The 14671-nt window shown below is 46.8% G+C and overlaps 1 protein-coding gene across 1 annotated transcript; it reads right to left on the minus strand.

The window, feature by feature from the left end:
* Positions 1–5070: 5070 nt before the first annotated feature.
* LOC120059224 (IQ motif and SEC7 domain-containing protein 2-like) lies at positions 5071–13497 on the minus strand. The gene is made up of 12 exons (XM_039008112.1): positions 12561–13497; positions 12076–12396; positions 10848–11893; positions 10517–10678; positions 8274–8396; positions 7957–8123; positions 7468–7607; positions 7144–7269; positions 6869–6968; positions 6482–6643; positions 6069–6260; positions 5071–5182 (listed from the first exon to the last, which is right to left on the minus strand). The coding sequence occupies exons 1-12, from the start codon at positions 12918–12920 to the stop codon at positions 5169–5171; spliced, it is 2913 nt and encodes a 970-aa protein (XP_038864040.1). The 5' UTR covers positions 12921–13497; the 3' UTR covers positions 5071–5168.
* Between the last annotated feature and the right edge of the window lie 1174 nt (positions 13498–14671).

The following is a 14671-nucleotide window of genomic DNA, read 5'->3' on the forward strand; positions in this document are numbered from 1 at the left end:
TCCAGTCCTAGGGACCTCATTCAGTATCACACCTACAACCAGTCTCAGGAATAATACCTGTTCCAAGAACATCACGTCTCAGGGACATCATGATCATGGGTGGCAGAAATTGAGTTTAGCCAGTAGATGGTGCTGTTGATTACATTGTAAATCAGGGTTTAGAAAGCCCAATGATAGAGCTGTGTTCATCATCCATCACATTTGCAGTCAAGAAGACGTCAATAAAAGACAGAAGATCGCTTCACTGCAAGGACACTTTTTAATATGTCAGAAGCAATAAATATTCACATCTCAATTCTCTATTCTTTCAGTTTACACTTACTACATACACAAATTAAATTCTTAGGATCATACTTGTTGTATGTTTAAAATAATATCAATTAGTGCTCTGACAAACAAACATTTCAGTTCTTCAATTTATTATCTAACCTTCAGTCTAAAATAAAAAATAATTCAATATTCAATCAGACCAAAGTCCCCCTACTCCTCTTTCTTTCTCACACACGCAGGCATGCACGCTCACACGCGCACACGCACGCACACACCTTAACAACAAAATGGAAATATTTATTTCCAAAGTTATTAAGTATTTGTACTATAATATGTACATTCATGTTTATACAGTACAATCCATTCAATAAGTGCAGATATATTCATGCAAGAGGGGTCACAAAGGTACAATACAGAGGAAATTAGACAGGAAATAGCCAACACAAAGCTTCAACATTAACCACCCCTAAAACCTCTTATTTTTCCCTGACTACACATACTCTTATTCTGGATTTTAAAGTTAATCTGTCTCTTAGTTTTAACAAGTATATTCTAACATTTCTAACTACATCTTATCATCCTAAAATGTAATTATTTCCTTTTGTCCCTTCCTTTGTCCCTTCTTCAACCTAGCATTGTTCTAACACAGTGCAATAGAAGTACAGAGAGAGGAGGTTAAAAAGGGGGTCGACAGAGATGATAGAGGAGAAGATGAGCAAACTTGTTTGATCTAATGACAAGCACATTCAGTAAGGTTGCTGGGGTGAAGGCTATTTGGGTGGTGGTGAGTTCTCTGAGGACTGGGAAGGGGGTATGGGAGTAGTGTTTTTAAAATAATGCCATTTCTGACTTTAAGACACCACGTGTTCAAAATCACAAAACTGCATTACAAAGCGTGCTTGTTCAAAGACATAAACTGTCCAAACACATGCCATGTGAGAAACTCTCAACAAGACCTGATGCTTGTAAGAGAGTCTCCTGATAATAGAGAGAACATAAATGTCAGGGTCACCAATTAAATGAGGGTCATTGTACATGACCAGGTCAAAGGTCAAAGCCCTTAAGAGGATATTTCGAAGGGGTCTGGAAAGAGTTGATTCAAAACACATAAGACTACATAAACATAATTTAAAATGGTCCCCTATCTGTTAAGGTGAATTTAGACTCCAATGACCCCATTTTTAGACACTGTGCCACTGCAAGTTCAGAAAAAAGGGAGGGAGATAGAGAGGATACACAACTATATTATAACAAAAATAGTCATAAATATGAACTAATATTTTCAACAATCAATAATAATAACTGATAATAGAAGTTATCGATGGCAATCATCATAGAGAACAAAAAGAACACCCTCGTTACATATCAAAAGTATGAGGGAATTAATACATGTATATATATCCTCTGTATAATCATTTATAATCAAACATCTAATCAATCAATCAATTATTTATATATAATTCATCACTGGATCAAAACAGTTATGTTATTAGACAATATTCATCATACTCATAGCAAGTATATATGTAACATTTATTCAACAGCAAAAAAAAGCTTAAAAACATTCAAAAATATGATTTGTAGTATCATTAATCCACACACCCCATAGGGAATGCATGTAAATCTTATGAAATCAGATGACTTCTTTTAACATGTAGAAGACCATAGAGCCTAAGACTGCTATTGAACCGTGCAATAGTCATAAAAGTTTAAGACAAAGCAACATTTCTCTGAGGTCTACATTCAAAAAGGATACCTTTCAGTGATGAAGACCTGCCATGGAAATTAACAAAGACATTAAGCTGAATAAATTATTGCAAAGTCAAGTAACATTTTTTGCAACTATCCTCAATGGCTGTTTACAATGCACAACCCTGCTGGAATGTATTTAGTGTTGAAGACTTTTTCAGCTCCAGGTGGGTGGGGTTGGTCTTTCAATTGGTCAGCATTATCCTAATCTCGACGACAGAAAACCAAATCTTGGTTGCTTCCTTCATTACGAGAGACTAGATTTGTCCAATTAATAACGTTGCACAATTACATGTTGGTACCTGTGTTTAAAACAGTTTCAGGCTCATGTCTTGGCAGTGTCCAGAGTTTCCAATAATACTTCAGACAGTGAAACACTGGGTTACAGGCCCTCTACTGTACATTTACTACTAGCATCTGTTCTATGGCTATAGAAATGGTTAATTGTGTGTGTGTGTGTGTGTGATGCTTTTTCCTGCCTGCTGCCAACTTCAAAAATCTACCTCATTGCTCCTACCTGTGACTCTCCCTTATGAGTTTGTGTGCTGAGAGCTTATAGAATACACCTGAGAAACTGCAACGGAAACTCTATACAACTGCAGTATACACTCAGTGGCCCGTTTATTAGGTACACCACCCGTTCACAAAAATGGATCGTTTCTACAGAGAGCGACTCACGTGGCTTTGGTTTGCTCTATAAAGTAGGCAGACAGGCATTTGGTTACTGTTCGATTGAACAGAATGGGCAAAACGAGTGATCTAAGTGACTTTGAGCGTGGTATGATCGGCACGTCGGATCCAGTATCTCAGAAACGAGCGCCATCGTGGGCTTTTCATGCACTACAGTGTCTAGGTTTTACAGAGAATGGTGCGAAAACATCCAGTTAGCGGCAGTCCTCTGGGCGAAAACTTGTTGGGCGAAAGCTTGTTGATGAGAGAGGTCGAAGGAGAATGGCAAGCTAACAGACAGACAAATAACGGCGCTGTACAACAGTAGTGTGTAGAACGGCATCTCGGAATACACAACTCGTCGATCCTTGTCACGGATGGGCTACTGCAGCAGACAACCACACCAGGTTCCACTCCTATCAGCTAAAAACAAGAAGAACCGGCTACAGTGGGCAAGCGATCACCAACACTGGACAATTGAGGAGTGGAAAAACAACACCTGGTCTGACGAATCCCGATTCCTGTTGCGTCATGTTGATGGCAGAGTCAGGATTTAGCATAAGCAGCATGAGCCTATGGATCCATCCTGCCTGGTGTCAACGGTACAGGCTGGTGGCAGTGGTGCACTGTTGTGGAGAATGTTTTCCTGGCACACGTTAGGTCCCTTGATACTAATTGAGCAACGACTGGACGCCACAGTGTATCTGAACATTGTTGCTGACCAAACCCAATGTACCGCCATCCAATCTGCAGCAACTGCGTGATGCCAAATGTTCCCTGTGGAACATTTCCGACACCTTGTAGAATCCATGCCCTGAATAATTCAGGCTGTTCTGGAGGCAAAGTGGGGTCCGACCCGGTACAAGATGGGTGTACCTAATAAACTGACCACTGAGTGTATGTGTTATATGCATGATTGTGCTAGCCTTTGCCTATACTATACACAAACATATTTGTGTGCATACATGTGGGCGTTTCTTTCTTTATGTGTGTTAATTCTGCCTGTGTGTGCTTGTGTGTCCTTTACTGTATGTGTGAAGGTATGTTTGTATGTTCAGGTATATGCATGCTATCCAGCTCCAACTCTCTCTTCTGGTCTCTCTGTCTACATGTGTGGGAAGCGGAGATGAAAGTAGCAGAGGCGAAATAAGTTGCGTTTCTTTTTGTCACTGGCGCTGTTGTTACTGCTGCTGCTGTCCTGCTCACCTCTACTAGCCCTGGCTCTATCCCTGGCCCTAGCTCTGCCCACTTCCTCCATCGTGCCCTCTGACCTCTGCCCTCTGTGCCCCCACGTTCTGTTCCTCACACTACCGTGCTGATCCGGTTGATAGGTTTGGATTTGGAGCTGACCCCTGTGCCAGTCGCACCAGCCCCCGTCACCTGGGGCCCCTGCTGAGGCTGCCCGGGGTGCTGGGGGGGGTGAGGGCAGAGAGGCGTAAGAGGGGTAAGGGGGATAGAAGGGGGGGGTAAAGGGGAGTGGGGGGGGGGGAGGGGGGATGGAAGAGAGAGGAGGGTACTGGGGCTGATACTGGGCGGCGGACGTAGCGTGATGGGCGTTGACGGAGGCGGGCGGCTGCTGGTGCTGATGTTGGTGGGGCAGCGTGCCAAAAATGAAGTGAGACTGATGTGGGTGGGCGGTGGGGTGTGGCGCGGCACTGAGTGGGTGCCCGGGGTGGGTGTGGGAGTGTGCGTGGGGGTGCGGGTGGGAGTGAGACAAAGTCAGAGGAGGTTTGCTTGGCACAGCGCACCCCCTGATAGATTGTGGGGTCTGCGTGTGGTATAGGGCGAACTGGGGGTTCTGGGAATGTTGGGAGTGAGGAGAAAGGGGGGGAGGACAGCCCACTGCTATGTTGCCGTAGCGACCCTGCATGCCATGCTGGGAAAACTGGGAGAGATGGGCCAGCTGCTGGAGCTGGGCGTGAGGGGGGCCAAAAGGAGGGCGACAGGGGAGCGGCCCTCTCTGAAGGATATGAGGGGGCACGCCCCCGCCTGGCAAGAGAGGAGGGCCAGCTTGGACGTGGTAGCGATGGTGATGGTAGTAGGGGGGAGGGGGCTGCACGACGGCCGTGTGGCAGTACTGAGCATGCAGGGCCTGGATCTTGGAAGGGCCCCCCTCTGACTGGCACAGAGATGATGGGGAGTGAGGAGGGGGCCCTCCCGTAGTGGGCGGGGGGACAGGGGCGGGGTAGGGTGGCCCCGGTGGTATAAGGGGACTTGGCGGTTTGGCGCGTTTGCTGCCGAATAGAGAGCCCAGGAAGGAGCCCGTATTGCCCCCCCCAGGGCCGCTCCCCACCCCTGCTCTCTCTACACTGCTGGGAACCCCCCCAACTCCCATCCCAGCAGCGGTCTGTTGTTGCCCCGGCCCACCCCCCACCCCTGTTCCGGGGCTCAGGATGGGGCGATGCGGCCGGTAGTCTTCTGTAGGGTAGCAGCCTGGGATCACGCCCGGAACCGGGTAACACTGGTGGGGCCGGGGGCTGCTAATGATGGAACCCTGAGGAAGTGGAAGGACAGTTGAGGAGGAGCTCTGCAAACATACATACAGTATGACATCATATCACAAATCACTGGAACACTGCAATGAGTATGTCAGTTTACAAACACCACAACACCTGCACATCAACAACAAACCATTGAAACAAACAAACAATGCAAGAATGGAGAAGAACAAGAGTTGAGAACAAAAACATGCACAGGCAGTTGTGAGAGCCCAGAGGCATGGTTATACAAAGCACATTCCAGAACACAAGCATACACACGTCAATCACACACGTCAGTCACACACGTCAGTCACACACGTCAGTCACACACGTCACACAGAGAACATGCTAATGATGGGTCAGGGTCAAAGACGAGGGGAATGACTTCACATTTATGGCTCTATTAAAGGAATGTACTGGGATGGCTATGCTTGAGGGGCAGGTATTAAAGGGGCAAGTGCACAATTCAGTTAGTCCATTCAGACTTACTTCCATGGTACTGTCGAGGGAGCCAACACTGTTACTGCGACCACGTTTCCCTGCACCCAGCCAGGAAGAGGCAGGTTGCGGAAGAGAGGAAATACAGTAACAGAATGTTTCCGAGTGAGCTTGCAGAGATGCAGCAGATACTGTGTATTCATGTGCCAGAGGAAATAGAACACGATGCAACCAGGAGGCGAAGCAAGGAAAAATCTAAAGCAGTCCCATGGGTAGGGTACTCTCTCAGTGTCTCGACTATAGTGTCTGAAGAATTTCAGTTAATTCTTATAAAGAACCCAGTCAGTCAGTAAAAATAGCATATCTCTATCAACCGGCAGGATTAGTGAAAGTATTTTATTAGAATAAGACACCATTTTCAAGAGGGAGTGGTTTGTGTGTGTGTGTGTGTGTGTGTCTCACCTCCGTCTGATAGGTCTCTGAGAGATGAGCTGAGCGCGGAGCGTTTCAGTCCCTCTCCCGCAGAGTAGTTGTCATCTAGACTGGGCCTTCCCAGGGTGCCGTTCACCACCTCACCCTTCACCCCCACTCCGCCTCCGACCAAGCCGGTCAGCAGGCCAGTCCTCATCACCCCTTTCTGCTTCTCCAACTCAGCTACGGATTGAAGGAGAGATATGGAGAGATCGAGAGAAAGAGAGAGAGATTGACAATATAAGTAGTTAAAAGCAATACTCCCACATCACTGCCTGTCTTCCTGTAATTCACTTACAGGTGGATAGGGTAAGATACAGGAAAGCAATAGCCACTCTGTTACTCCATCGAGCCACACACAGCTGTAGTTCCCCATAATGACCAACAGGGGGAGGTGTACTCACACTCTACTCTGTACTTCTCCATCTCCTGCACCTCAGCTATACTCTCTCTCAGGTCACTGACAAAGCGGGTGCGGTCCTGCTGACTGGGAGCCATGAACACGATAAGGACCTTACTGTCCCCACCCAACACTGCTGAGGTCAGACGGATACCGTGGAGGTAGTCTGGGTGACAGACAGAGAGGAACATAAAAACACAACATTTATCGTATGGCTGTTAACTTTATGACCTATGATGACAGGCATAGACATATAGATACACACACACAGAGTGAAGGGAGCGAAAGGGAATCCTAGCGTACAGAGGAGACAGTTAATGTAGTATCTAGATGGATGGTTGAGTTGTGTAAAGAATATGAGGAGCAGGCAGAGATGGGAACAGGGTCTCACAGGAGTTCTGGAACATGTGGACTTGCATCTCCACTAGAGGGAAGGACTGTCTGAAACTGTACGTCACAGAAGTCTTCTTCTTCTGGAAAATCTTAGTCACCTGAGGAAGCAAATGGAGAAGATATGGTTGTTTAGGTAGGGGAAAAGAGGAAATCACTCTTACATATTTCTATATTGTTTAGGATAGCCTAGTGGTCTTCAACTCTACATAGCCATAGTAGGACGCTCTCATAGGAATTCCCATTGTTATGAGGACGTGTTACAGGAAGCCTTACCACCAGCAGGTCATTGAACAGGAAGACCTCCCGTTGGTGAACTCCTGTCCTCTGGGGTCGGTTGGGGTCAGGCACCTCATAGAGCTGACAGCAGCATACCAGCCTGCGGTGTGGCAGAGACATCACCTACACAAAACACAAAAAGAAAACTAGTTTAGTATTAAATCTCCTTAAGGCTGAGCAGTAACACAAAGAATGTACTAGTATTACAGCTTGTCAAAGCTGTAACACATAGCAACAACAGCTCATACTACACAGCTCCTCGCAGGCTAAACAGGGAAATGACATGGGGCTACATTTACATTTCAAGCCCAGACAACTCACAGGCTTTTTGCCTACTATGACTCTCTCCACTGCCTGCACTTGGGACACGTGGTCATCATTGGTCCTTAGCTCCCACTTCTGGATGCGCTGGTAGATCCCAACCAACAGATCCCTGGGAATGTCCTGGCCATTGTCCACTCCTAGAAGATATGCAGAGAAAGAGACAGGCTGTTATGTGTTCATGTATAAATGCACCTACATCAGTCTATTTCCTGCTGTATTATGTTGCTCATTTGATTGAAAGGCCCAAGACTTGCATTATCTGGGAGGTATGAGAGGCATGAGTCATGACCCAGAACTCATACAAGCCAAAAGGATGAGACAAACGCAGTGTCATAATTTATCACAGTACCCTGCTAATTTATAGTCTGGGTGCTAGCCTGAGAATTGTATTTCTCCCAACACCAGGGAGAGCCATATGCTAAGTTTAATGTTACATGATTATTTTGTTTGTGCGCATGTGTATGGATGTGTTTGTTCCAACCGCACCTCTGAGGTTCTTGATGAAGTCCTCTATCTTCATCTTCCTCTCTGCCTTAACGTTGGGGCTGTACATATCCGTGTTGAGGAGGATGATGGCGAAGGCCAGGATGAAGATTGTGTCTGGGTTCTGGAACTGGCGGACCAGCGTTGGGTTACACACACAGTACCGCTGACTGGGAGAAAGAAGAATATGTTGTAAAATCTTAAGAGATATTTCCAAAAACAACACACATTCTCTATCACTCTAACAACGTAGTAGAACCATGAGATTGGCAAAGCAGGACTATTGTACACGTAAACACAGGAACACATAGTAAACATACCTGAAAGCCTCTATGAGCCTCTCTACTTTCTGGGCTTCTCCTTGAACTCTGATCTGGGCCTGGAACTTCCTCAGAGCATCGTCCAGATCCATCCCAGAGAAATCCATCTCGTCCACCACACAACTACAACACACACAGGAGACACAGTCAACACTGTAACAGTAGTCTCCCCAAGGACTTATTTAAACCCCCCCCACGTCTCGGAGGACAACATTTTGACATTTCTGTTTTATATTTTTGTTTTCACAGCTTTTTGCCACACAAACATTTTACATACATTTACATGGTACTTTTTTTTTTTATATACATTGAATTTGGATAGATAGTACATACCATGTGTACCCTATATATAGTGTTATCAGTCATAACTATTCCAGATCCCCTCAGCTTCTCTCAGCCCATCCCACCTATCTCCTTAGGCCACCTCTTTAGATTTCCCTGCGTTCATCTTTTTCAACAGTGTTATGATGTTTTACATATGTTTGAAGCTTTCTAATCACATAGTATCCACAGATTGTAATTTAAAGATTTATATTTTTGCTAATAGTATTATTATATTGTTGGTTGATTGACTATGGCTTTCCAAATCTCCCAGCAGTGCTATTCGTAGATTTGTTCAGCCATTCCTGAACTTGTGACCAGAAACAAGCTACATGGGGGCAATATCAGAATAAATGATCTAAAATCTGCAAAGCTGAGATGGTTTTAAGCCCCATATATACAGTGCATTCGGAAAGTAGTCAGACCCCTCGACTTTTTCCACATTTTATTACGTTACAGCCTTATTCTAAAATGGATCAAATATTTTTTTCCCCTCATAAATCTACACACAATACCCCATAATGACAAAGCAAAAACAGTATTTTTTGTTGACATTTTTACAAATTTATTAAAAATAAAAAACAGAAATAGTCTAGGGAAGGGAACCAAAAAATGTCTGCAGCATTGAAGGTCCCCAAGAACACAGTGGCCTCCATCATTCTTAAATGGAAGAAGTTTAGAACCACCAAGACTCTTCCTAGAGCTGGCCGCCCGGCCAAACTAAGCAATCGGGGGAGAAGGGCCTTGGTCAGGGAGGTGACCAAGAACCCCATGGTCACTCTGACAGACCTCCAGAGTTCCTCTGTGGAGAAGGGAGAATCTTCCAGAAGGACAACCATCTCTGCAGCACTCCACCAATCAGGCCTTTATAGTAGAATGGCCAGACGGAAGCAACTCCTCAGTAAAAGGCACATGACAGCCCGCTTGGAGTTTGCCAAAAGGCACCTAAAGGACCATGAGAAACAAGATTCTCTGGTCTGATATAACCAAGATTGAACTCTTTGACCTGAATGCAAAATGCCACGTCTGGAGGAAACCTGGCACCATCCCTACGATGAAGCATGGTGGTGGCAGCATCATGCTGTGGGGATGTTTTTCAGCGGCAGGGACTGGGAGACTAGTCAGGATTGAAGGAGAGATTAATGGAGCAAAATATAGAGAGATCCTTGATGAAAACCTGCTCCAGAGCGCTAAGGACCTCAGACTGGGGCGAAGGTTCACCTTCCAACAGGGCAACGACCCTAAGCACACAACTAAGACAACGCAGGAGTGGCTTCGGGACAAGTCTCTGAATGTCCTTCAGTGGCCCAGCCAGAGCCCGGACTTGAACCTGATTGAATATCTCTGCAGAGACCTGAAAATAGTTGTGCAGCCTGACAGAGCTTGAGAGGCTCTGCATAGAAGAATGGGAGAAACTCCCCAAATACAGCTGTGCCAAGCTTGTAGCGTCATACCCAAGAAAATTTGAGGCTGTAATCGCTGCCAAAGGTGCTTAGACAAAGTACTGAGTAAAGGGTCTGAATAGTTATGTAAATGTATTATTTAAGTTTTTTATTTTTAATATGTTTGGCAAAAATGTCTAAAAACCTGTTTTTGCTTTGTCATTATGGGGTATTGTGTGTAGATTGATGAGGAAAAAAATCTATTAGAATAAGGCTGTACCACAACAAAATGTGGAAAAAGTGAAGGGGTCTGAATACTTTCCGAATGCACTGTATCAGTAAGAACCTTAACTACCAGTAATACCCTAAAATGAGAAAATATCACACAATAAAAATTAAATAAAAGGATAGAATAGATTTATAGAAATGCATCCCCTCTAAATTAAGGATTTAGTAATCCCCTGTTATCCCCTGTTACTGTATATTCCCATTCTGAATTATACCCCTCTACCTCTCTCCCTCCCCCATTCCCAGACTTACTCCAGTACGTCCTTGTTGAACTGTTTTTGCCGGTTACCAAGGAATTCTCCAATCATCTGTCTGCTCAGGCCCTTCCTCTCCAGGATGAAGCGAGCGATCCCAACCGGAGTGTCGGACACAAAGCCTCTCTCGATCAGGTACTGGATCCCTTTCTCTGGCTTCCTGAGTACCAGAGAGACCAATCAGAAAGTCACAACAAAGAGAACGACTCCCCTGACGCTATATCCTACTTGTCCTATTTTGAAGGTTTTACTTTCAATGATTGGGATACGTGGCTGTTTGTTGTATGTAGTTTATGTAGTAAAATATGAATGGATTACAAATGTCTTACTTGTTGAATAGGTTGAGTCCGATGCGGTACTGGCGTCTTTGCACTACGTCGTTGTTGAATGGCGGTGAGTCCCAGCTGTGTCTACTCTCTCTCTGGTAGGTCTGCTTGCCCAGAGGGGGTAGGGGCTCCCTCAAGCTGTCCTGAGACGAGGAGCCAGAGCTGCAGTTCACCGTTTCGTTGGAGTTGGTGGTGGAGTTGAGAGAGTCGTTGTCCCCGTCAGACAGGCAGGGCTGCTCTAGGCCACCAGGGGGCAGCGCAGCAGAGGAGGAGGAGGACAGGGGGGTGGTGGGGGGCTGCTGGGGGGAGGACGAGGACGAGGGGGTGTCTGGGTACTGGTGGTGGTGAGGGTGGTGGTGATGGTGGTGTGCCACGTGATGGGGGATGTGAGTGGGCAGGGGGGGGCCCCGGTCAGGGGCCCGGGTCTGGCCCTGCGCTGCTGCTGTGGAGACAGGGCGGGGAGTGTTAGGGGAGTGTTTCAGGGTTCCCTGAGGAGAGCCTGCTCCTCCTGCTGGCTCCTGCTCATAGATCTGTCTGCTGAGGGAGCCACGGTCTGAACGGTCGCTAGTGTCCACGGAGCTGTCGCTGGGGGGCTCGATGGTGAGCAGGGGCAGGTGGGCGCCCCTTAGACGGTAGTCTCGACACTCCGTGCAGGGGGTGCTGCGACGGCTGTTACTACTACCCCCTCCCTCAGTATCCCTGCTGTCCTCACGGCCCCCCACGCCTCCCCTGGGGCCCCAGTACTCTGTGTCTGTGCTGCTGGGGGCCCGGTCCAGAGACAGGGGCGAGGAGGGCATGCAGTCATCCATATATAGAGTGACATCACTGTAGGAGGTGGCTGTGCTGTCTCCGTGCATGCTGAGGCCTCCTCCACCTCCTCGGGATCTCTCACCCAGGCCTCTGCGGGATGAGGGGTTACTGCTGCTGCTCCACACACACTCCCCAAAGTCATCACTGATGCCTCCGCCCTCCCTGCTACCCTCTTGGGAGTCATCCCGCCCTCCACGGCAGGTCAGGGCGTCATCTATGGAGTCAGCCAGGGACTTTACCTGTACATGGTGAGAGGAAGCTCAGTACAGTTATTAGGTACAGATACTCAACCGGCAGTGTGACAAAACAAAGACTCAAACAGGAATAGAATTGAATAGAATCTCCAACTGAGGATTAATTTAACCAGCCACCCGATTCAACATATTACTGCTGTAGTTAAAGAACCAGCTGTCTGACTGACCTGTTTGGAGAAGGAGTCTTCTAGGTGTGTGTAGTCTCCTGTCCGCTCTGTGTCAGGTGAATGAGGAGGGCCGATACCCACACTGTGTGTGAAGTTTGTCTGTGTTCCGGCCCCCTGCTGCTGCGCCTGGCGGTCGTCAAATGAGTACTGCAGCCGCATGTTGGACAGGATGATGCGTCGCGTCATGCGGCTCTCGGACGCCGAGTTGCGGAGGCGCTCAAAGTTCTTGTTCATACGGTACTGGCGGAAGGCCGTCTGGATGGTCCGGGCTGCTCTGCGGCTCACGAAGGAGCCACCGTACTTTCTCTCCAACATCTCCACCTGACAGAGGAGACAGAACAGGACACAGAGCAGTTATAGACAGGGCTACCACAACACTCACTACCAGTAAAGTAATGCATGTTGTCACGCTTGTTCTTTCTCTTTCACAGTTCAAACCATAGTGTATATACTCTAACCACACCTCAGGGCAGGCCTACATGTACCTTCTTGTCCTGTAGGTCTGTGGAGAGCTCATAGCTGTCAGAGAGACTGGCCTTGCACCTCTTGTTCTCCTCCTCCTCTTGCTTGCGGAGGGCCAGACTGGCAGGCTGATGACGTGTTCGCAGTGCCCAGGCAAGGCTGGCCGAGCTGGGAGGCGCCACACACGGAAGCCCTCGGGGGCCTGGAGGACCAGGACACCTGCTGTTGTCACTGTAGCGCTCGGTGCCACGCAGGTACGCTGTGGTCTGGCTGTAAGGGCCGTCTATGTGGGGCCCTGGCGGCTCCACACATCGGGTTTCTGCTTCCACACTGTGTACAGAAGCATGAATGAGAGGGGAAAGGGCTTGATGAAAAGGGGACATACTTTACTGCAGTAATCCCCAGCCCCAAACAATCTCCAGTCCCAAACACAGATGTATTGTCACTAACAGGTAAGTCACATACATGCAGAAATTAGACCGGCGTAGCAGGAAACTTCTCCTGCTGGATCTCATGATGGAAGAGGACCAAACTTACACACACACACATTCACACACTCAAACTGGAACTTTGTACTTAGCTTCTCACCACAACAAAGATCATAATTTACTCCAGCTATTCTAAATAGGTCACTTTATGTGCAGCAACCCTTTGTCACACCGATGGTAATAAAACAACGTGATCAAAGCTACAGGCTGGATTAGCATGACCCATTCCACCAAAACAATGTTCCTTCCACTGGAGCTGACAGAATCATGTGAAGTTTCCTGCCTTGTGAACCGAAGTCATGCAGGTGACAGGGTCTCTGCCCTTTCTCTCTCTCTCTACTCTCTCTCTTTTTGTCCTCTCTCTCTCTCTCTCTCTCTCTCTCTCTCTCTCTCTCTCTCTCTCTCTCTCTCTCTCTCTCTCTGTCACTTTCTTTCCTTCTTTCCAGGCCGGACAAACTCCCTGTGCTATTAATGTACTACTGCGTTTCAGTACCCTTGTTCAGACATCTCTCTCTCTCTCTCTGTCTATATATATATATATATATATATATTTTTTTGTCTTTTTAGCAGTGAGTCTCTCTCTCTTTCTGTCTCACATTCGCTCTCTGTCATACAGGAAAATAACAAGTATTTTCACATTAGGGCAGTCATTAGCCATAAACACCCTCCACTGCCACATGCCACTAACTCCATACCTGACCGGAAAGACCCGGTCTTAACAATAAGGTCACACGCATGGGCGCACAGGACTGTACTTTTGACAAATACAGTAGATTATGAAACAAACACTTATACATTAAAACATTAACTTCTCCCACTAGGCCTGTACAGTACTACAACATACATGAGTCTGATGTAACCTACATAATGACCTACTGCACAAAATAAATCTAGAGATAGGCAACACACAGGCATGTAGAAACAGAAACAGCCTCATATAGAGTAAAGCCCAACAGTCTTCTCAGGCCTGATCTTCCAGGTAATCCAACAGCTACTCCACTGTCCTGCTCTCTATCCCATGTAGCAACAGTCAGCCAGTCCAGTCAGCCAGTCAGTCAGGCAGTCAGTGAGTAACCATTTCACCACAGTCATATGCTCCTGCCTTGACTTCCTTCCCTTGCCACACCCCCTCTGTCCAGGCGCTGCCCTCTGGTTCTTTCTCCCTCCCTGAAGAAAACATAATGACAGAGCAGAGGCACAGGGAAACTAAAACTGGCAGTGTGCAAATGTATGTGGTGAAAGCTATATTCAGACTATGAGGCAGGCAAACGTCATTGTAAAATACCTAAGTGGTTACAACACGTTCTGTAGGACTAGGGTACAACAATTTGGAAAGATATGTCCTTTCTCTCTCTTTTTGGTCCTCCCTTTTTCTTGTTTATCTCATTCTCTTCCCCTGAGAAGCAGTGATTTCCTGTGTTGGTGTGGAGCTGACAGAAAATATTTGACAGGAAGGAACACTTTGGAGGACTATGGAAACAGAATACCAATGATCCTTACACAGCCACAGTAGACACATTAGTTGAGGTTGAGAATACTATGTTATTTGTGCAATAGCAACAGAGTGTTGATGTTACAACACCTTAGCAATCAGAACATCAGAGGAGAGGAAGCTGTGTACCCACGTCATAGTGGTTTTTAACAGC

This window comes from Salvelinus namaycush, chromosome 14 (assembly GCF_016432855.1).
Source record: "Salvelinus namaycush isolate Seneca chromosome 14, SaNama_1.0, whole genome shotgun sequence".
NCBI lineage: Eukaryota > Metazoa > Chordata > Actinopteri > Salmoniformes > Salmonidae > Salvelinus > Salvelinus namaycush.